This window comes from Calonectris borealis, chromosome 1, assembly GCF_964195595.1.
Source record: "Calonectris borealis chromosome 1, bCalBor7.hap1.2, whole genome shotgun sequence".
Classification (NCBI taxonomy): domain Eukaryota; kingdom Metazoa; phylum Chordata; class Aves; order Procellariiformes; family Procellariidae; genus Calonectris; species Calonectris borealis.
This window is the reverse complement of record NC_134312.1, coordinates 201,139,893-201,164,207: the sequence shown is the minus strand read 5'-3', so window position 1 is coordinate 201,164,207 and position 24,315 is coordinate 201,139,893. Positions and strand designations below refer to the sequence as shown.

Sequence of the window (24,315 nt, the reverse complement as noted above, 5' to 3'; positions counted from 1 at the left end):
ATTTGTCCTTCAGTAGCATGCAGAAGAAAATGGAAGTAAAAAAAAAAAAATTTTTTTAAAACACGCATTTTGAAGTGTCAGTATGTCCCCTACATTTCCATACCTGGAATGACTTTTTGTAGAAAAACAACAGTTTGAGATAGATACCATGATTTACGATATCATATTCTTTTCCTTACACCTCTTTTTCAGTGTCCATATAATCACAACCAAATGTTCCAGGTGACCAGTAACACACTGGTCTCCAGCAAAAGCATCTCTGAAAACAGTATTTTGTAAAAAGCATCCCTACACTTTGTGAGAAATGATGCAACTGATAAAATGAGCTGGCTCCTATGATGTGAAGTGAGATCCTCTCCTTTAACTGGTAAAGGCCAGACTCATTATGCATTTTGTGCTCAATCAAAATCTCATTTTCCTCTAAGGAACAAAGGACTTTGTCCGAACTTCATTATTCAGATTGCTCAATCGCAGATGAGAAGGCATATGTAAAAAAATACAGCTACAAAATGCTTCTGTGTTCCAATAAAACTATAATGGAATCACTGTTTATACTATATACTCCTTTATATCGTATCACCACTAGAACATCCCAAATACCTATTTACAGAATAACACTGAAAAATATGTACAAATCAGATTAAAAATTATAGTTGTTTCTCTACATAAGACATTACAGCTAGGAAAAGTGACTGGCTATGAGAACAGAGCAAAAATGGCTCGTGCTTTAACTGCATCCCAATGGCATATCTGCTCTTGATAAAAAATTCCAGATGTATACAAGACATTCCCTACCACCCCTGGCAACCGGGTAACATTATTTTCCCTGTGTTGATATGACAGTTATCCCTAACAGCTGTTGGCATACTTATTTTTTAAGTGGCATAATTACTGTCATAATCTCATGCTTTCAACACTGTTAGAAAGAAAATACAAAAAACACTGAAGTTGCTTTAAAAAATTAAATAGTTTACACAAAGATATCTTCACACTACATAGCTTCCAACATTTAACTGTTAATCAAAAACCCCAACAAGCTAATACATAGAATTTAGTTTCACAAAAGAAAAAACAGCAAATGCCTAAATTTACAGATTACTCTGGTATGTTGTTCTTTTTTCATTTCACAGAAGTGATTTCCTTCTATTAGTGAGTTTTACATGACAGGTCATACATGCAAAGTTTTGCCACAAGTGCTATACATTCTAACCGCAACTTAAAGTCCGGTTACTGATCAAAGAACTCACCCCATTCTTAAGGGAAGTAGGATTTTCATAGTAATATCAAATAAATATTTCCCTTCTGTGTTGTAAATTATTTGCATGAACAAGTTTTATCAATTACTTTTAACATATTCAAAACATGTAACATGTTCTTAATCAGTGTGAAAATATCTTTGGTAACAAAAAAGGGCCATGAGACATGACAGCTATTCAAAGTAATTAAATTTGTGATACGTTACCACTGTTCCATTATCTGGCATCATTGGTGTTCCCATATTTGCAGCTCCTTCTGGTCCCATGGAAGGACCAGGACCCATTGCAGGGCCAGGTAAAGTTCCTCTGTTGTTCATATTCATACCCATCATTGGAGGAGGGCCTTGGTTACCAGCAGGTGCTGGGCTAAACGCATCTATGCAAAACAATCTATACTTAGAGCTGTCCTATCTGAATTTTACAAGAATAAACAAACAATTTACAATATTTAAAAAGCCAAATGTACAAGACTTCCAATACTTGAAATAAAAAAAAAATTATTCTTTGAGACTGTACATTTATCTCAATCATCTGCTTTTAAACAGATTTTCTTTAATCCCTATTATTTTGCATTACATGATCTGCCTTGTGTATTTGAAAATCCTGAACTTTACAGCTAAATGTAGCTGTATGGTTTCCGTGCAGGAATTGAAGTGTTCATATAGCATATACATGCAGGATACACACCACAAATTAGCAAAAATCTCAGTAAAAAAAATCAAAAATTTGCAGTAATTGCCAGCTATAAGGCCACTTGACTCTTTAGGGATCATAACATATTAAATATACATTTGCAAGAACTGTTCTACCAGTATTATGTTAACTGTATATAGTGTTAGAGTATACTAGTCTAACATCTAAAAGCAACACCAAAGATAGTACTCAGCTTTACAATAAATTATTTGTAATATGGCATGAATAAATCTTGCATTTAAATGCAATTTATTATAGTAAAAGTACTGGAAAACTAAGGGAAGTTTTGTTAGAATTGAAAGCGACAGAACAGTCTCCTTCAAAAGTCTGATTCACAGTAAGAGGCAGAAGAAGAGCTTAAAGACATCTTTAGAGGAGATAATTTAGCTGTAATATTGAGCTAGGAAACACCACTCTGCCAGTACCCACTAACAAACTCAACAGGTAGGTAAAACTGCCTTCAGAACATTTTCTCATGTTGTTATAAGAAAGAAAAACATGTGATTATATATATCATTTATGTCTGCTATTATGAAATATCACCAACTTTAAGACTGGTGGTGATGCATTTTTTTTCCCCCCACAATGATAATCCACCCTTTTCAGCCAAAAGCGTGCGTGCAAAATTTAATAATGAAAGAAGACATGCCTTTGGAATCTAGCCTATGTTTTAAGTTATGACAACATACAAGAATATCAAGAAATCTAACATGTTGCTAGACTAATAAACTTGTTATTTCAAAAATCAACCTCTCACCTCTCATCACAACTGTAACTTCTTTAGTAATGAATACATAAATGTACATCATTGTAAGCAGGCCATTTAGCACAGGTACAGTACTACGACATCTGCAGGTATGCAAACTTACATCTTTATTACCTGCCCTGAGTACACATATCAAAGCAGTCAATGAAACCACTGCATCCAAGATATCGCTGCTAAAATTGCAGACCTGGGCGTGATCATATACATTATGCCAACTGCAAGCTGCTTAGCAAAAACAACCCATGCAACACAGTAGCACGTGTAAAGAGCTACACAAGTTTATTAGAAGTGATAGAGAAAAATCCTGTAATTTTTGGAAAGCAGAACTCATTCAAGCTTAGTAATGAGAAACTCCCAAGACCTCTCCCTACGACATTGAGCCAAAACAAAGGTATGCCCAAGTCATATGCTTCTTACCTACCCACGAGCATGATCAGTTCATGTAGCAGGTAGAAGATTGTGCTACAATTCAAGAGAATTACCGTTGAATACGCCCTAAAACTGTTTTTTAGTGTCATCCATTCAGTGACTACATATGGAAAGAAACAGAGAAGTCTAAACTGCCAATATAAGGAGAAACCTTTATTTTCAGAGGCTAGAAGTACACTGCAAGACTATCATGATGGCAGTCTTAGTGCCGGTACTAGTGCCATTAACCAAAAGCAGTCAATGTTTAATTATCTGTTACTGGCTTCCTTACCAGCCTAACTAAACTTAGGCAGCTGGCCACAGTCAGGTAACATTTGCTAATCCTTCAACTGCAACAAAGTTCTTATCCCCTTTATCATACAAATACACCCATATTGCTTCTAGGGTGATGTATAATCTCTCTATTATTAAGCCAGTTTCAGGCAGAGTCAGCTGTGATAGGAAGACAACTGGGGAGCGTAATGCAAGGAGAGAGTGGAGTCCTGCACAGTTTCAGCAAGAGGCCACTATGGCGCCTTAGCTATACTTCAGAGGTCCTCCTAGCTCCAAACTAGACCCTGAGAGATAACCACTTGATTGCCCATTCTTTCTGGTGGGACACTGATGTTAGCAGTTAATTCACTTGACCAGGTTCAGCAAGAGATGGAAAACAGTCATCAGTGTTCATGCCACAATGCACAGACACTAAAAAAAAAGTCTTTTCGGCAATCTGGAGGGCTGAAAAAGTACACTAAGTGTCCAAACTGGCACAGCTGGCAACAAGCCAGAGTTAATAATCCTCATCAATGCAGAGAGTTCCCAAAAAAGCCTTTTTTTCCCCCACATATTTAAAAGTTTATCAGCTGCACCTGGCATTACAGATCCAAGTAAGTGCTATAGTGAGGCATATAGATTCTCTCAAATCTTGTTTGCCACAGAAAGCAATGTAAAAATGAGTCCTGCACAAATCAGCCCAACGCTAATTAAATCCGTCACAGAGGTACCTTGCTTTCTAATAACGCTATCAGGCAGGTATTTCCATTACTGAAGGTACTCCAGCTCCCCACTGTTCCACAAGATGAAAAGTCACAAATGGCACAGGTAAAGGCCAGTTAAAAATACAGTTACAGTTCCAAAAGAAATGTTGAGAAAGAATGTTAAGATCAACAATTAAAGTTCTACTATTTAAAGGTCTGCTGTGCGTTTTTGGGTTTTTCTGGTTGTAGTGGTAGGGTTGTTAATGGGCTGGAGAAAAAAAAAATCTCTGCAGTGAGCTAATCTTAAATCCAGATATTGTGGAAATAAACACTATCTCTACCTATTCACTATGGATATTTTTCCCTTTTTAAAATACTAGTTCACTGTTGCTATAACTTCTTTTGGAACTACACATTTATTTCTAAAAGCATTTGTATCAATTTTAAAATCAAAAGTTATAGCCCAAAGCTTACAAAGCAAGACTATGATGAACGTCATTGTTAAGCATTAAAACCTGACAAGAAAAGGGCTGTGAATTGATTGCTATAAATACACATTTAAAATCTGTACGTAAAAAGTATATCTTGTGGATCTGGACAACTGGCATTAGTAGTTTCCCCACAGTATCAATATTTACAAAGTCTCCTAATTAAATGAATTTTCAAGTAGACTGCAACCATATGCAAAAGTACAACTATAAAATAAAAAAAAAATTCAGTCACAATTTATGCTTCAGCTTATTACTTGTAAATGACTTCATAATGTCTTCCTTTAGAATTATTTTTAAAGCTCTTCATCTTCACTGAAAGAAAAAGCCTATTTCTATTTTGTAGGTATAAATGTGCCTCCATAAATGCAAGGTAATGGTGAATAATGTATTTTAAAAACTGGCCCAAGCAGATTAATTAGTCTATAAATTCACATTACTCAAAAGGTCAAGCGACAATGTTTACTAAGTTTTGTATGTACTTTCAAATATAAAATAAGCAGAAATAGTATTAACTTTTCTTAAAAACATAATCTTAATTTATTTTAAATGAACATCAGGAAGCTTCCAAGAGATTAATATTGACAGTTAATACAGCTCAGTAAGAGATTTTTTTTTTTTTTAAAGAAATATTCTAAGTTTCAGTCTTGTTTAAAAGCAGATATTCTGGTTAAGTAAGATTTCAAACTCTTTCAGTCTGCATATATGGAGAAAGCACTAATTATTAAGAATGTACTCTTCTAGACTTCATAGTAACAATTTTTAGCAGTGACAATATTTTAAGTCACAAAAGTGAACTGAGAATATTTGCAAATACAGACTTGCAATAAATTAGTAGAACACCAACCACATTATTCATTAATCTTTTGTCAGGTACGTCAACAAGAACTTACCAATTTTAAGCTCCACATCATTTCACTGCAATTACAGCCCCAACTTCTCTGAATAGGTAGTCCCTCAAAAAGAATGCCAAATACTTTCCAAACAGAAAATTCCTCTTTTGTATCAGATAATTTCTAGAGCATCACCCTTCCCTGCCTTTTTGTTTCTCTTAACTTGCACATCATATTTTTCTCCCACAGGTAGTAAAAAATATTAAAGATACATGCTGGGGAAAAAACCAACTGTTTGGAAGCAAAATATGTGAGGGTTTTTTTTATTTCCTAATACTGTTTACTCCTTTTTACCAGTAGTTGTCACTAATTTATAGTGCTTGAGTAACATGTACAGTCCCAAAGAAAAAGAAATTTTACATTACAGAAGCCTTTTTCCTTCAGATCCCTACCTCCCATGTTTATTGCTCCACGAGGACCCATATCACCCATTCTCATTTCCTGTTCTCTCTGAAAGTAAACATAGTTTTCATGGTCAACCTATCATTCTTAGAACTTAAAACATTCCCATTTACTCCATGAAAATAAAAATTTTCGAGTTTCAAAAGTTTCCATTGATTACAAAAATGTGCAAGGAATGAAGTTAACTATACTCTCATTTTTATAAAATCAAATGGAATAATAAGTTCAATATAGCAATGCTGTACATTTTTGCATAATTGCTAAAGGTTAAATATCGTAAGTTTAATTTATCAGATGCAGCAGTCTAAAGTTCCCAAATAGTTATGTGATCAACTGCAAATGAATCCATCTTCACTCAGTGTTTTTCATCAATAAGAAGCCGTATATGTACATTTTAACTGTAAATAAAGAGGTCTTATTACAGTATTACTAAAGGCCGTGGTTCAATAATACAGTCAAACTGGATTAATGACTCAAAAACCAAGTTGATTGGAAACCAAGCTCTGATGTGTTATATTATGGCATATAAACTCAACCTGCCAGTTCATCTTTGTTCAAATAGTTTTGACTTAACTTGGTGGTGAATCATTTTTTGATAAATCGTATCATGCTATTGCTATGTCAGTTCAGATACCGACCATCCTTTTGAAACCAGCATAAAAATGCAGTATCAACATAAACTATATAACATGCATTTATACTAGATAGACAAATAACACGCCAAATTGATCCAGATTCAATTGATGCTCAGTCATCCAACAGCAAAAGAGTTCTGACATTACTGATCATGAACCACGGCCTGCTGTGAAACAAGAGATTTCTACTCAAGAGATAGTACCCAGAGGGGCAAAAATTATCACTTTGGGGGAAACACAGTACACCTATCACAGATAATTCCAAGCGATTTTAGTATTACTGTTTACATCAAAAGGATGAAATAGAAACAAATTCACAGTTCAAAATGAAAACTAATGAAACTTATACCAAAAATTTTTTTCTCATGAATTTTCGGCAAGAATGTTAACGTATATTCCACTCGAGTGAACGAACACATATATGCTGAGAATAAGCATATGCAAAAAAATTTACCTGATTCTGAAAATCATTCCACTTATGATTTAAGAATATAAGTTCAGATGCACTTTGAAAACAATTCCATATACTAGGCAACTGAATCGGTCTTGCTAAAAGCAACCTTTAAACTGAAATATTAATCAAATCAAAATACATTCATAGTATTTTTACAGTTTCACAAAACTCCTTTTCATTCAACCATGTTTGGGATGCCAAACATCAGTCTTCTATCTTCACACGCTTAAAGCGGCAGACACCAATGTTTGACAGAAAAAGTCTACAGTTTCATAAAAATATCCTGGTATGGGAAATTACCATAAGATACATGACAAAAGGCTCTCAGGTCAATAACTCTGTTTCTAGTAACTCATATTAATCTAGCCAATGAACTTAAGAAGATTATACACCATTTTCGAAAGAATATGGCTTAGTGTGGAGAGGAAAAGGAAAGCCTCGTAACTAAACGACAGTTTTAAAGCCATTGATGAACACTAAGGACCTCTTTTTCTGACCCTAGAACCCACGTTAAATCTTTGTAACAGAACATGCAACTACTTCGTCAGACCTTTCACAGTAATGTCAACTGACATTTTAAGTAAAATCAGCAGCCCTATTAGAATCAATCATACCCACTAATTGATACCAGTGAGCTAGTCACAAAATCAGCATACAACCTTGTTGATACTAGTTTGCTTTTACACCTCAGCCCTGACATGAAGAAGTGGAAGGAAAAGTGCTATATCATCTCTAATGTCAATCCATAGCCCAACATGGTAGAAAAACTCCATGGCTATCAGTTTACATCGATCAGACTGTGCGTGCACACGTGCTTACGTATGTACATGTGTGTAAACAGGACATGCCACAAACAGCTGTGAGATACTCTTTAGCTACAAGGGAAAGCACCAGATTTTGAATTACTGCACATACTTACTCGATGCATGTCATCAAGTTCAACTGCAAGCTGGTGGTTTGTTTTTTTTTAATGTGAAATGTGCCATATAAAGCAGGGCTGAGTACAATACCAGCTAGATAAGGATGTTAAGTACAGAGCTATAAAGCTGTACTAGTTACTAGAACTTAACTCATTTTCTTTGCAAAGAATAGAAGCATTGGCAAGCTATAACATACACTTTTTTTAAAAAGCACGCTACGCTTCCTCCTAGCAATAAACCACTGTTTTTTCTCAGCTTGAAATGCTACCAGTTTTCAGTTAACAGTAAGTACAATAGAGAGGGGTAGAACCTGTAATTTTTACTTTTTTTAGTCTAGTCTAACCTTTGTAACAAAAAACATGAAGAAATCATTTGCCATTTTGTAGCTTTAACTTTGGTGTTGAAGTATTACCATATAAAAAACATTTCAGCTATAGACTCAAGAGCCATAAACGTGCCTTATGATCTCTGCTGTCTGTTAACCAATCAACATGCCTACAAGAATTATTATTATTCCTACTCTTGCATGTTCACAACTTGTCATGTTCTTTTCAATTTTCAGCACAAGGAAATTCTTCTATATGGTTAACACAGAATTAGCAAATTTAAGATAAATCCCGTCAGAGAAAATATTCCATTTCAAATGTTAACTGACAGCATGTATCGTTAATGTAATTAAATGCTTCACATATTAACTATAAAAACATGTACTTAGATATCTGCCGAAACTTGTATTTGCAGGAGTCCAGATGATACCAAAAATTCAGTCCTATCCCCACAAATCATGCTCTAGACAGCTATTTACTATGTGAGCATAAACAAGTTATTGCAGGTAACTTAGGTCAACTATTCCATGGGTTTTGCCCAAAGTAAGACAGAGAAAAGTATACCAACAGGCAGTTATGACAGAGTAGCCGAACCAGTGCTGGGTGATATTCCAGCCCACCCGAGAGCTTCATTCTTGGATACTCAAGCCCTTTGCAGGACATAAAAATGATAGCGTTATCTTCTCAGAGCTTCTTTTCCTCACTATGCGACTGCTCATTCTTCTGTTGAGTCGCAGCCTGCTTCAGCCCGTTCCCTGAAGCCACCCATAACTACCCATAACAGGGAGTTAAAATTGAGCAGCAAGAGAGGAGGGCTAAATTTTTACTAGAGAAATATGTAGGGAGGCGATTAAGAACCTCTGAAGTCACCTGGTACCTGGGAAAACAACTTAAACTGGAAGAGAACAATAAAAATGGATGATATGCAATTACAGGGAGAAAAGAAACCATAAGACAAAGAATGTGTAGTAAAGTGCAATTTAAGCTTCAAGAAGATCAAAAAAAAAAACCAAACCAAAAACCAAAGGGAAGCAAAAAAAGAATAATACCCTATTGTAAAAGGATAATTCTTTCCAAATGACTTCTGTTGCCGGATTCTTGTAAAATACTTCAGAACTCACTAATGTAAACAAACCTCAAGAAGGTCTGATTCATCTGAGTAATCTGCTTTTTGAAAAACTGTTATGATGGCAACTATAGCATTATACTTGCTAATTACTTTAGATACAAGCATTGAAAATGAGATTTCCTCATAATTCGAACTCCTTTTAATGTCAACTGTAAAAAGTAGATCTACACAAAAATATTGAATACACCCAGTTTTTAAATTACATATATATTGTACATTTAATATAATATGTATTCTCCCCTTTTTACAAGTATTAGAAAAAGATTTCTTGAGCATTTGAGGTATATCATGCGCAACGTTCTTACATCTCAATCACCATTGATATCAGTAGTCTAAGTATACAGAGAACTGCCAAGATGATTCTTCTGGTTTTTAAAATATATTAGTGTATTTTTAAGTTCACTCTATAAAACCATGAAACTAACTGTTTTGAAATGACACCTAAGCATTGATACAGAAGAATGTATCAAACGCTATTCCCTTCTCACATTGAAATAAAAATACAAGTAGTTATAAAAATGTTTCTTTTTAACTGGTAAACCAATACTACTTTTTTCCCCAGAAACAGTCCTTGAAATTGCAGCAGCCCGAAGAAAATTAAAACTCTTGCCTCCAAATGATGCAGTATTCATGGTAAAAAAACTGTCAAAAAAATGGAATAAATATGGCATGGAATATTTTAGAAAAGGAAAAACCAAGATATCAACAGAAATATTAAGACGACAGATGATACAGTTTTCTTCAAGTGTTTGTGGCCAGGAGATGCACTCCCAGTTAACATAGGACTATTCACTCACCTTTCAGCTAAGGAATGGTGACCAAAATAACGCTAAGACACAGCATCAAAAAAATGCCTTATCAAAAAAAAGAACACTTACCCCATAAACTTAAACTTGTTCATTAAAATCAGTAACTTAATTAGCACTTTATCTAGGTCGTGTGTGTAGAGCAAAATGTAATTCACAGTGCTGTTGATTCTCTGTTTTCATGAACATGGAAACTGAATTCTATTCTTAGCAGACTTTATATCTGTCAAAATAAGTAAAGACCTTTCTGTATCTCTTAGTAAAATTCATTATTGCCTTCTAGAGTGGTTTATTTCATTAAGTTCTTTCTATAAAAGAAAAATTATTTCCAAAGGCCTCTCCAGGAGGCATAAGTTACTTACAACAAAATTGTCATTTACTGAAAGACGCCTATATTTTAAAGACATAAATCATAGAAATCGTTAAAATGGCTAGTTTGGCAGTCAAAACTAGAATTTAGGGGATACTTTTGATTGTGCATTATTTGTCCTTTCTTCAGAATATTCTATTTCAATCCAATGACTAGCTCACTGGAAGTTAAGCTGCCAGCAAGGAGTTAAAGTAAAAAAAGCCTTCTCTTCCACCCACTCCTCTTGTCACCTTTCCCTCTTTGGTTTATCCATCAATTAAGACCTATATGTAAGATCTGAAAGTTACAATATCCCAAAATAGTTCATTTTATTCCATCACATGCAGTAATAGTAAATAATTTTAAATCAGAAAAATACTGATCTTTCAAAATCTAAGATTTCCGTGTGTTCCTGAGCACTGCAACATAAATCCAGAGCTAATCCCTCCTCTAAGCTGGGTGTCATACTAGATGATTCCAGAGATCTCTTCCAGCAACAATTTAAAACAATGTTTTAAAGTCACAGATGTTTTGTAATAAAAAATACCAAATTTATATTAATGTGCAAGACAGCTACCACAACATATTAAAAACGTCAGTCTTAATATACCTTGTAACATATACTAGTATATTTAACACAGAATTAATAAAGAATTGGGTAGGATAGTACTCCATTATACAACTTCATTAACTAATTAGTGAAAAATCTCTCAATGAATCACCTACACACATTAACACTGGAAAAGATAGAAATGGATTGCAGTTTTGTGTGTGAGAGAGAACACACACACACTCAACACTTCTACCTTATAGACTTGGAAGAAACTGTTTTTGAAAAGAAATTCACATATTCTCTCAAATTCACATTTATTTTAATACCATTTCTGATCTTTACAAGATGGAAGAGAGTTTAAGATCTTCCTTTGTTTAGGTAAAACTAGCTTCTACTTTCCAAAACATGCAAGATGTTGGGGTTTTGGGGGGAGAGTATGGTGTTAAATAACTGTGATCCTCCCAGTATGCTTTGGTTTTTAAGTCATCCTCCTACAGCTGGATGCAAAATCCAATCTGAAGAAAAGTTGACTTCCTTTCAACACATCAATCCTCATATGATGTTTAAGTTGGGTCTACACTGACAGTTTTGGAAAAGAAAGCAGTTTAATTGCACTAATATTACTCATATTACGAAGACATTTAGGGGACACCTCACTAACCAGCAACATTTAATAATCCCCTAAAAGAAAACACTATTTAATACAGAAGAGACAGCCACTAGGCTAATCTAAAAGAGGTAAGCCCGCAGACCACCTGGAGGTCCCTCAAATTTGTGAGCTTCTAGGAGACTGAAAGATCCCAGAAATTGCAACACATTTTTATTGAACACTATAATGTAAATCTCATTGTATGCATTAGCACTCAAAAAGACTGCCATCTACAGCAGCTGCAAAGTCTTAGTAATGCAATGATTGCAAGTATTGAAAACATTCAAGAATGAACAATCATTACGTTGCTATTATTCTCAAAACATATTGCTGCAAGTAATCTTTTTTCTTAAGACTAGTTTCAACATGACTTGTAAAATTTTAAGTTTTCCTCAAAATCTAAGTCAAAGGATAACTGAGTGCTTTAATATACTTGCTGTTCTTGCACCTTGGCCAAGACAAATTGTATTTCATGCTTTCCAAATACAACTGCTGTTTATAAAAGGCAGCAGTCCACATGTTCTTCTCTCCTTTGTAATGCAGAAGAACCATTATCTTATCTACAAGATTCTACTTACATTTCAGGTGTCCTTTTCTCTTTTTTTTTTTTTTTTTAAATCTAAAATGTTCTACTTAATTCCACCTCTAAGAAAGCAAACCTGTGACATCCTGTAGAACATGAGTATATAATTACACAAAAAATAAAACTGGATCAAAAAATGTGTTTTCTTTTTATAAAATGTGGACCAAAACACCACCATTGAAAAAGGAAAGTAAATCTATTTTTCACAACACAAGAGACTCCCAAACACTCCTGCTTCCACATGGCACACTGGGCTTGTTCCAGCCTGCAAATATGTTTCAGCTACTACTTCAAAATTAGCAAAGGGAAAACTAAAAAATCTTGTAGAAAAATACTGATGCAAGAAGGCAAGTTAAGAGCTGGTTGAAGTTCTTTCAAGAAAGTCAACTAAAAATGGCTAATACCTTAGAGTAAAATCTGTCTGCAATAAAGAGTCACTCTCACTAAACTGTTAAAATACTGTCAAAAATTGATTTTTTTCAAAATTTAAATTTGGGGTAGAAAGTAAACTAGATTAGGAAAACAGTGCAAAAAACTTGCAACTGTTATACAATGGAGACGTTTTCTCACTCCTATGTCATGAGAAGCAGAAAATAACCACTGCTCTGAACTTTAGGAATAAGGCAAACATACTAGAAAAGACAAATGAAATTCAAAATTATGTTGAAAAAAATGTGAGTAATCATTGCTGGTTTTCATCTCAGAACAAGGGAACAAAAGAATACTTACTGTCTGAGCCAGAAAAGGTAGTAGTATAAACTTTTTTTTTTTTTTTTTTGGAAAGACATTCATGAATAGACACTTTATCATGGAGACAACTGAGAATTCAGTCACTGCTTTGGATGTAGAGATATTCACCTATCTTCATGTCCTGGTTCCGGCTGGGACAGTTAACTTTCTTCCCAGTAGCTGGGGGGGTGCTATGTTTTGCGTTTGGTATGAGAGGAGCATTGATGGCCCATTGATGCTTTGGTTGTTGCTGGATGATGCTTGCAGACTTTTCAGCCTCCCATGCTCGGCAAGTGCAGGGGAAGCTGGAGGGCAGAGGGGAGAAGCATAACCAGGGCAGTTGACCCAGCTGGCCAATGGGGTATTCCATACCATGTGATGTCATGCTCGGTAATAAAAACTAGGGAGGGCTCTCACAGTTTGGGACAGGTAGGGTGTCGGTCGGCGAGCAGCTGCATTGTGCATCACCTGCTTTGGATATTCTATTATTGTTGTTGTTATCATTGTTACTATTACTGTTCTACTTTGTTTTATATCCATTATTAAAATGTTTTTATCTCAACCCATGAGTTTTCCTACTTGTGCCCTCCCAATTCTCTCCCCCATCCTACCAGAGGAGAAGGGTGAGCGAGCAGATGCGTGGTGTTTAGTTGCTGGCTGGGGTTAAACCACGACACTTCAGTATTAAAAACTGGCCATCACTACTACAGAAATTGTCTACATGCCTATAGAGATTTTTCTGAATGTCTTTATCTAGTGATCTTAGACACTAAACTTGAGAATTGCAATCTTTTACAGAAAATATCCAAAAGTCTCAGTAACTTGAATAAAAGCACGAATAAATATATTTTCATAAAAAAGCTTATGTGCTTTTTAAAGACCTTTTATCACATAAGCTACTGCAGCTTCGTTTTACACAGAACTCATACTTTCAGAATATTATATTACAGGCCAAAAATTCAAATGACAATCTAACCTGTTAACAAAAAAGAAAACAGTCTAAAATAAGCCAAGATTTACCACAGAACCTACTCCGCTGATTACAGAACTTTGCTCCATATTGAGATTTGTCTCTTCTGCTTCATTATTTTGTCTCGTAGTTACTTGCTGCTTCTCTGAATTTTAATACTGCATTTAAAACACTGCATTAATATATAATTATTTCCCAAGGTTTTTTCCCTACCTCTCCCACTTCCATTTGTTATAATACAGTAAAATATTGTATATACAACATCTACAGAATAAAACTGACTAAAAAGGTTCCTTATTTTCTCACAACCTGTGGAAAATGTTATTCACCAGCCAAAAAATTAATGTAGAAGGCAAAATCTGGCCCCAAACAAACTGCATATAAACAGTAGCTAGGAGTAAAATGCAAAGATTTTAATTCCATGCCTCTATTCAATCATCTTTATGTCATCGGTCCAGGTAAAGGAAAACCCTACCATGCCCCTTCACTGTCTGTGGCTATACAGATGAAGCACTCTCTGAGGGTATAACTGGAAAGAAAGATTTTTTTTTTCCTCCCCCAAACACCAGCAGGTTGACCATTTGAGAGCAAACAGGAATAGAGATATTCTGTCAAAATTTCCCCCTGATCTAACAAATAACACTCACACAGACGGTAAAATTCTGCTTCTCAAATATTTTAAAGTAAAATTCAGAAACAATTTTTCACAAGACAAAGGTGCTTAGAGAAGGTAACCGCTTTAACAGATCTGGAAATCCTTAAAAAAAAAAAAGGAAGATACCTATATATTAACTCTCTTGATAGCGACTTCCTCATTACAACATTCTGTCAATTAATTTGGTTCTGCCAGAGTTAAGAGCCACTTTAGATCTATGGAACCAATATATAAAAACACTTCTATTAGCTTCATTTTTTGAATGACAGTAATGATATTAAACACATAAATTAAATACAGTTCAACAGCTGAACGTAATGCAAATATTTTTTCATTTTTAACCAATTTAAGGCACTTAACTCTTTACTCACCTGCAAAACTATTTCCGAAAGCAATATCCACCATATCACCAAGTTCACAATTGATAAATGTAATATAATTACATTACATTCACAATATATTCACATCTTCAGAGACATATTAGAGAATTTTATGCTGCAGCTTAGAATTATTTTGGGTTTATTTTAGCTAAAGAAATGGCATGAGAGTAGGTAAGTATCAAAACGGACATCCATGGGAGCATGGAGAATACCTTACTTTCACAGAACAGGTTGCAAATTTAATTTAAGATGCACTCCACAATTCACCCTGTTGGGTGTGAAGTTGAAGAGCTGTTTAACTGGTAACGAACTCTGGGCTAATTGTACCATCATGCACAAATACACTAAAATATTTAACTGAAAATTGGGTGTTATGAAACAATGCTGCATTTTAGATTTCCCAAATGTTAAGTTTTCCTTGTACTGGAAATAAATCTAGGCAAATATTATAACAGAGTGAACACTGGACTGATTCAAAACAACAATTTTCCCCAACTGCAAGATCAAGGATGAGATGAAGTGAAAGTCATCAATGTTTACTTAGAAGAAAAATTAACCAGCCAAGAATATCCTTTATCATGAATTGTTTATGTAAAAATCTAACAACTTCTTAATTGGAATGTCGAATATAATATTGCAAAATCAACTTAAAACACTTTAAAAGCAGCACTAGTTATGGCCACGGTACACAAAATATGACTCTTCGCCAGACTTTTGTATTAACAATTTTTCCTCACCAAGTAGATATTATATATGCTGACTAAATTGTAACAAAAATAAAAGTCCAATTATAATTGCTATCCCATAACTGATCTGAGTTACCAAGTGATTAGAATATGCAAGTATTTGCCAAAAGGAAGCCAAAGTTTTTCATCGCTACAAAGAGGTCCTGTAGGAGAAACTTCTAACAAACATATGCAGTCTTTTATACACGTTATGAATGTTGCTTACAATCAGAATAGTTCAATGTTTAAGTTTTCCCCAACGAAGTTCTGGCCTGTCCACACATACAGCACTTAAACATACAAAACATGAAAAAGAAGCATCAATGAAACTTCCTGGCATGAAACCAGGCTCCATAGTTTTCCAGCTAGTACTTTTATACAAGCTGGAGGCCATTTACTGTGAAACAGGAGCAAGATGAGGTAGACTTGAATGAAGGAAGACACTTATCATTTGAATAAACAGAGTTCTGACTGAGGAAAACAATATACATTGTACCAGGCAATTCTAATATTCTAATCAAAAGTTTAAGAAACTGGTCATCTGAACAAATCCAAATGGATTAAGAAAAATTCCTTTCTAGTTAAATCCCCTGACCCAAGTCCACACACAGTAACTATAAAGCTACAGTGTCTGCTTTCACCAAAAGATATCTAACAAAAACTACAATTTTATTTATGTACTACAGACCCAAAGGTCAGAATCGTGTTAGGGACACAACAGGCATCATAATGAATAGGGACAAACAACAATAGCTGATCCTTACCTAGAGAACACCTATAAGTTCCCTTATAGATAAACAAATGCTTAGTAATTCAGAAAGGGCAGGGAGGAAAGAACATAAAGACTCCAGAAGTAAATCAAATTTTAAAAGGATTATGAAAACCAACACTATATACAGATAAGAAACAAAGCCTGAAGAACCTAATTTTCACATTATATTGTCTTTTTCAGATCTTTTATATTAATACATTTAGAAGAGATACTTACCAGCTAACCTGCCACAAGTATACCAACAAAACTGCATTCAGCAACATTAGTAAAAGCAGTGTGCTTCTTGTCAAGTACAAAACAAAACTAATACAAATACTCTTTCCTCCTACACAATGCTAAGCCTAAATTAGTGAGCCATTAGCCACTGTAGGAAACCATAATGGGGACAGACTTTTTAGTAGGGCCTGTAGCGATAGGACAAGGGGGAATGGTTTTAAACTAAAAGAGAGTAGATTTAGACTAGATATAAAGAAGACATTTTTTACAATGTGAAACACTGGCACAGGGTGCCCAGAGAGATGGTAGACACCCCATCCCTGGAAACATTCAAGGTCAGGTTGGACGAGACTCTGAGCAACCTGATCTAGTTGAAGATGTCCCTGCTTATCGCAGGGGGTGGTTGGACTACATGACTTTTAAAGGTCCCTTCCAACCCGAACTATTTTATGATTCTATGATGATGTTCGGGAAAAACATCTTTAAACGGTAAACGATAAATATATTTGGCTCTTTAAATGTTAGTTTCTATTAACCAAGATATTAAACTCCCCATCTGAACAAAACAGCTTTACAGAAACTCATCTCAACTTCTTTTCCAAGAAACACTACTTATTAAAAATGCTAATTCATCTAACAATACCACCTAATCTCTAGAAAATTAAAGTGGAACCTAAAGAAATACTTGATGGAAGACAGAAATATCAGACTTAAATTCCATATTCCTCATGGAAGATTTAACAACCCAAAACAAGCACTAGCTCTGGTAACGAGATAAACCTACTTGATGCCTACACTGCAGAAAGGAGACTTGTGAAATATTCATGAGAAAAACCCTAAATATTTTAATTAAAAAATAGCATTTAGCCTGGTATCAGAAGACAGGCAACCTCACCAAGACAAGTTAATTTCTATGTCTCAGTTTACTGCATTACCACTATTAAAATTTTCCACTCCATGAGACTTACTGAAGCAAAACACTAGAGGCTAAGCAAAAGGTCAGAGGCTTACTGCTCACACCAAGAAAAAAACTACTCAGAAAGCACTGCCTCTTGAGAAAGAAACCAGATCTATAAATAAGCTTTCCTCACACTAAGCAACAGATCCATTAACAGGTTTCCTCACATCAAAAATACTATTTCTACTAAGACTCACTGATTGCTTCTTGGGTGTTTTATTCTTTCTTTAAACACAGACCCTTTGAATAAAGATCAACTTTTTTAAGCAGAGGAACTTATTCTGGCTGCAAGTCTCAATGTCACCAAGTAAGAGCTCAGGATTTAGACAGGTGGATGAGTCCAAAATAGGTACCAAGTAGACAACTGAAACAGAAAGTTAATTTCTTCTTAGTCTGGGTAAATATGTGTACAAACTTCAAGTCAAACTTAACTCCAGTAGCTGAGGAAGAAAAAATGAAAATTATTAAGGCAAACATTAATTTTAGCTTCTTCAAAATATGTAGGGCATTTATCAAACAATTACATTAACAACAAAGGATTTTTCTAAATTATTTATAAAAGTCTCATTCTTACTTGTCAGAAGGAAAATTGAAGAACTCAGTATTTGAGGAACTTACGTTAGGTAAATAGTTTTTTTTTTAACTTATGAGCACGAACAATTTTCAGAAATTATATTAAAAATATGCAATATAGACTTACTACATCTGCTCCTTAATAGATTTTTTCATTTTTTTTCTGTAAAATCCATGAAACATGAGAAGCTAGGTACACAAATAGAGTATTCTATAAATAAGCACACCAGATGCATTTGAAGTCCTTCCATTAATAATTGAACAAAAATGGCACTTGCTAAATCTGAGGCCTCATGAAACACTACAACTGGCAAAGACTGATGTCATTTTGCCATTGCATACGAAGTATCTTTAGAAAAGTGTTCTTTTAGTTTCTTGATCCATTAGTCTTACTGAAAGAAAATGAAGTTATAAACAAAAACAGACAATCTAAAAAAACACAGACAAAAAATCCTTATCAATTACTGTAGAAAAGAACAAACCTGGGAATGCTTAAAAGCAGTACCGCAACACCTAAATTCATATTGGAGATTTATGGACTTTTGACAGCACATTAAGGGACAAAAATTACTTATGAATGGTCACTTGTTCTGTTTGCAAGTTCACATGAAGTATTATTATGTTCTAAAGCATTTTGTGCAAACATTAGAAGATGATGGCAACAGAGCAAAAGATTTTAGTCTCCTAAATATCTACAACACAGCTTAACACAAAGGAAAACTTATTACATTACACTAAATATTCATAGTTCACACTGACTGAAATATAAAGTTATAAATTAAATGTAACATTGTAATGATTATTTGCTTCATTACTGAAAAATTACCTTAGAAGCATCCTTGATATACATAAAAACATAATCTAGAAAGTCAATTATGAACCATCCTAAAATGGTCATGAAATAAATACTTACAACCAAAAAGTATCTTATTCCACAAATAGCTTCAGTTTACATATACAAACACATAATATGCTACAAAAAGATGGCTGAAGTTCTGCATTGATTTTTATGCAATGTCTTTTCATATTAAAAGCAGATATGACAGTTAAAATAGTTTTGATATCTGGCAGCATAATTAAGGGCTGAAAATAATGTATTTGGTTTCTGAAAATTAATACAATGTGAGTATTTTAAGGCCTGTTAAGGAATTATTATTCTTGCACCAAAAAGCACCAAATTTAGTATCTAAAACACTGTTTGAGGAACAGAAGAATTGCAAGATTTAAGCATCTGTCTACTGATACATATCACTGCAATCCTGCAAAAATAAAAAAATTTAGTGCTACTGCCAAAACTAAGAACACCCACAAAAACACAAACTGCAAATTTATAAACTGCTTGCTCAAAGGCCTAACCTATGTTGCTTTATGCATAGGAAGAAACTTGATCACTGAAGTAAAAGCACTGCCAAGAAAGCAGGAATGTTTTATCAGGTTGGGTGTTCTTTTTTTTTTTCAGTTCTACATTTAATGATCTCCCTTTCTCCAAGCTAGTTTTACCTTGAAAGGTTTTTAAGGTGTCAAACATGAACTACTTACTTCTTCCACGAGCATATATGCTGGATTGCAATAAGGAGGTAATTCATCCCTCCCAACCAAACTCTACAAAAGAGCTTTTATAAAGCAGCTTAGCTTTATAGCAGTTTGTTAAGAAACAGAGACTATATTCATACAACCCCCAAAACTTCACCACCATCAGCTTCATTAAGTACACTAGGCTGTCAAGATAAAACAACGAAAATTTATTATTAGTAGAAAACAGATCAAATTTGAAAAGATCCTTGGAAATTTTTGTCAATTTATTTATTATTGGAAATCTGCCTTAGCTTAGTTTTTAATAAGGTAGGAAACAATTCTGCATTCAGTGAAAATTAAAACTTCCTACATAACCGGGGCTTTTGAGCATAATGGAATCAGAAGACAGAAAAAAAAAGCAGTTCTATTCACTTAAGAGCCAAGAGGTGCAAAAAAATTGTTCCTGAATTACAGAAGTCCAAGGAAATCTAACTGATAGTCTTCTTCAAAAATGTCTACTACTTAACTTGCAAGTGAATGTAGAAGTGAGGGATAAGATATACCTCAGTAGGCTCAAAATAATAAAGAAATGGGAAGCTACATTTGTAACTGCTCCAAAGGAGGACAAAACTCTTAGAACAAAGACTAAATGTTTTTTTTTTTTCCAATCAAGTTTCTGGCATTCCTGAAGCTATGAACTCTGCTGTTGGTTTGAGATGTTTTTTTACTCCCTTGCTCTCATCTGCCTTACAGCTTTTGATTCAAGTCCACTACAATCTCTGCTGTTGAGGCAATCTCCACTGCTTCAGCAGCTGCCACTTTATGCTGATACTTACACAACGTACTTGAGCAGCAGAGCGTCTGTGTAAAAAAAATTAAAGGAAAGCAAAACAACATCTAGAAGTAATTCTTGAAAAAACTAGGAGATAAAAAAGTTAAGTATTTAATACACAGTCTTACATGAAAGAACAGTAAGCATTCAGAAGTTGAAACTGATGAACTCACAAGAAACAGTTCCTTACATATGCAAGTTACACTTGAAAAAGCAGGAGTTTCCTTGGAGGCAGGAGGATACGGACACCCAAAAATCTCAACTCCCTCTTTAAACCATCAGTAAGAAGAGCTGTAAGCTGTAGCCCAGTATCACAGCTATTGTCTCATTAAGTACAATACCCAATTTTGCAGTGTTATTACAGAACTAAATCTGTGCACCATAAAAATAAGACTACAGCTCCTACATATTTTGGTCTCTTTTGTAGACACACGAAAACTATTTTAATACACTAAAGCCGAATCACTCTTTTCACTCTTTTAAGTTGGTGACATGAATAAATGTAGTTCCTGGAACTGGAATTATTTCGTAAAAAGGCCCTGATGGAGATTGAACCATGTAAATCTAAGTAAGCCATTCACAATGGGATAGTAACTACTGCACAGTTTGAATAATTAATGTATTACTAGCGCTTAGAAGTACTGCATTTGTTTTAAAAAAATATTTGTGCTGCTGAAAAAAATTGCTTCCAATCACCACCAGCAATCTCCTCTTTTAGCAAGAAATATGTATGCAAAACAAAAATTAGCAAAATACTACAGGAAAACAAATTTCCTGATTAAGCTATCATGAAATTAGTATGCATATATATTGACCTGTAACAGCAGATTTCAACTAACCAACTTTTAGAAAGCAAGGGGAAAACCCTAACCAATACGAAAGTGTTTATCAATAACTTATCTGCTAGAGCTCACACAACTAGACTAATAAATTGTTTAGGTATCACTAGGCTGCCCATTAAATTAACTATCAATGCAATCGAATTTTTAATGTACAACATCACCATGAACAAGAATGCTTCAGGAAGAGAATTCCCCTCTCAGAAAATATATTTATCATCTGTAACTAAACCAAGTAACTGGTAACTGCATTAAACTTGGTTACGTTTTTCAAAAGCAGTTATACTGAAAAATCGAAGTTTAACAAGTTAGGGAAAAGATACAGAAAGAAACTTTAAACAAGAAAGCCTAATACTGCAGCCTTACATGAGAGGTTCCAATTCTGGTTGTCATTGCACTTACCATTTATGTCCTCCTTTTATACTGAACAGTAAAAAGGGATAGGATATAAGTGAAAGAAGCTTACTTTTCAAAGCTTTTAAGAAACAAAAACAAGGATTAGAAACAATTATTATTTTCCTTCTAAATACATGGTTGGCAGAGGACTTGAATATGTTATAAGGATTATGCCAAAAGAGTTTATCAAGACCTGATATGGTAAAAACTATCCACCACTAGTATCATAAAATGCAATTTTCACTAAGAGGCAACTTTTAAGCTCTTAAAACAGAGAATAACTTTTTTCAGTGTATATACAATAGTAATCTGAGACTAGAAGTAATTACCAGATGGAGTCCGTTCACAGTAAACAAGTATTAATAACAATAAATTAAAAAATTTAGTTGTATAAGAAATTCTACTAAATTGAAAAAAGATTTGATGTATCATTTTGCAATCTCCAGATTTACAATTCTTTTCTGCTGCAAAATGCAAAGGCCTTTTCAAACTCCCATCCACACCATACAACTTAAGTACAGTTGTCTAAAGACATGTTATAATGAACGCCTATAAAATGATAGGCCATGCTTAGAATTACATAGCTGCCCTTATTAGAAACAGTTGCTAAAGAAAGTAAATACATCACTTCCAATTTTGTTTCAATTCTTCCTCTTTTAAAGTTCAAAGGCATTAGAAGTAAAACATTAAGTCAACACATGACCAGAATACTAAAGAATAGCCTGAAGACTAGAGAAAACATTTTTTTAAATTATTGTATATGCCACTTCAACTTCGCATGATACTAAAAAAACACCACCTATACTATATATTCCTTTATATAAGACTTTCGGTAGGTTGTCACTGCACAGCTACATCTATATGTTCTTGAGGTGTATTCATTAGTTCCAGATGAACACACAATTCCAGTAACGCAATTCAGTGGGAAACCTACAATCTTCCAAAGCATTCTTCCATCTTTACCTTTCCCCTCAAAAATTTCATCGTATAAAAGTCGCAAAAATTATGCATAGTGATTGAAGTGCTTTCCATTTGAACCATTCCTCTTCCCTTCTTACACTACATTTTTGCCATGTGCAGCACACCAACTTGAACAGTTTCTAGTCACACAGACATCGGAATTTAAAGATGCAGATAAGCACGAGGATGGCCAAACTGTGGCAAGCAATTCAAGCACAGAGGCTAAATAACATTATCTCAAGACAGCTGCAAGAAGATAACCAGCAGAAGTTGCTGTGGCCAACGCTATCTAGTTTTCCCAGCACCCCAAGCTGCAGGGTATAGGCCACAATCTCCTAACAGCAATGGAATCTGAGGGAGCTACTGCCATCTCAAGCCTGTGGGTTGGCTCCCCAGCCTCCCCTTCCTGCAGCACTCTGCAGCAAGTAGCATTGGTCTCACAGATCAACCACAGGAGGATTTGGACAGGTAGCTTTTAGGGTCAGAAAGTCAGGCCACCCCAAAAGATGCTACTTGAAGATATAAAGGTGAAATGAAATTTCGTATTTGGCACTACAGAAATCATGATCAATAAGTGCTATTTCTAAATTACATCAGACAATTGTTATGTGCTATTTCACAATGGGAATACACTGAAGGACATTGAGTTTTGAATTCTTGATCTTCATCACCCCGAAGAAAAGACATGCTGAAAGCAGTTTTCTTTTACAGTGTGAGCACATATGGAAATAAATGATTGTTTGTTTTCTGCTGCAAGTTTCTCAAAACACAATCAGCAAAATGAACTGATAGCTGTTAGTAACATCAAAGGAACCATTTTGCTTCCTCCCCATCTTTACTAAAAACACTAAGGGACAGAGGATGGGAAAAAAGATGTCCTGCTGAGAACAGGAAATCTTTTATTTTCTAACTTCTCTTAGGATGTCTCAGAACATACATGATATAATTTTCTCAACCCTACAGAAAATGTTATGGTATAGAATGTAAAATAGGTATTTCTTGCACAAAGCAGAAAATCAGAAAGCAGCTGACAAACCAGCAGTTTATTTTTTATCTATGCATCAAGTTGTACCTGTAAAGGGGAGCAAAATTCCCTCCTGCAGACTGCAGTTGTTATAATAATGTAAAAGAGCATTGTGTGGATGGCTCATTCACTGCTTCCTCACTAAGAATAGCTGTAACAGTAAAAGGTATCCTTCTCACATGAAACTAAAGCATTCACAGTACAGGTTGTGTTCATTTAACTGCTTTGGTTGGCAGAAAAAAATTCATACCCTTGACAAAAATAGATAATCATGAAAATTTAGAAGCTGACTCCTCTGACACCACCATTTTGCTAGTCCTGCAGAATGAGTCTTCAAGGCAGAACACATCTAAATTACTAACATAAATAATGTAGAAATTATAGCAGAGGAACATTTTTTTTCCACCTTTATAATCTTTTGGTCTCCTTTAGTAAAGATTTTGAGGTTTTCCTCATCTAGGGTCAAAGGGGAGAGTGATTTTAA

At 34.6% G+C, this 24,315-nt stretch overlaps 1 protein-coding gene across 21 annotated transcripts in view; it reads right to left on the bottom strand.

Annotated features, from left to right (window-relative positions):
- Positions 1 to 24,315, bottom strand: part of PSPC1 (paraspeckle component 1) — a 70,968-nt gene that overhangs the window by 30,005 nt on the left and 16,648 nt on the right. For 8 of the 21 annotated variants that reach the window (XR_012672011.1, XR_012672010.1, XM_075139987.1 and 5 more), the window contains exons 7-8: positions 5,874 to 5,931; positions 1,463 to 1,632 (exon numbers count right to left, since the gene is read on the bottom strand). The exons of 8 other annotated variants lie outside the window; for them this stretch is intronic. Coding sequence is in view for 10 of the 13 variants with exons in the window: in XM_075139987.1 (XP_074996088.1) it covers positions 1,463 to 1,632; positions 5,874 to 5,931 (228 nt within the window). In the remaining 3 variants the exon portion in view is untranslated. 5 more of the 21 variants (XR_012672015.1, XM_075139996.1, XM_075139999.1 and 2 more) reach the window with 5 other exon arrangements.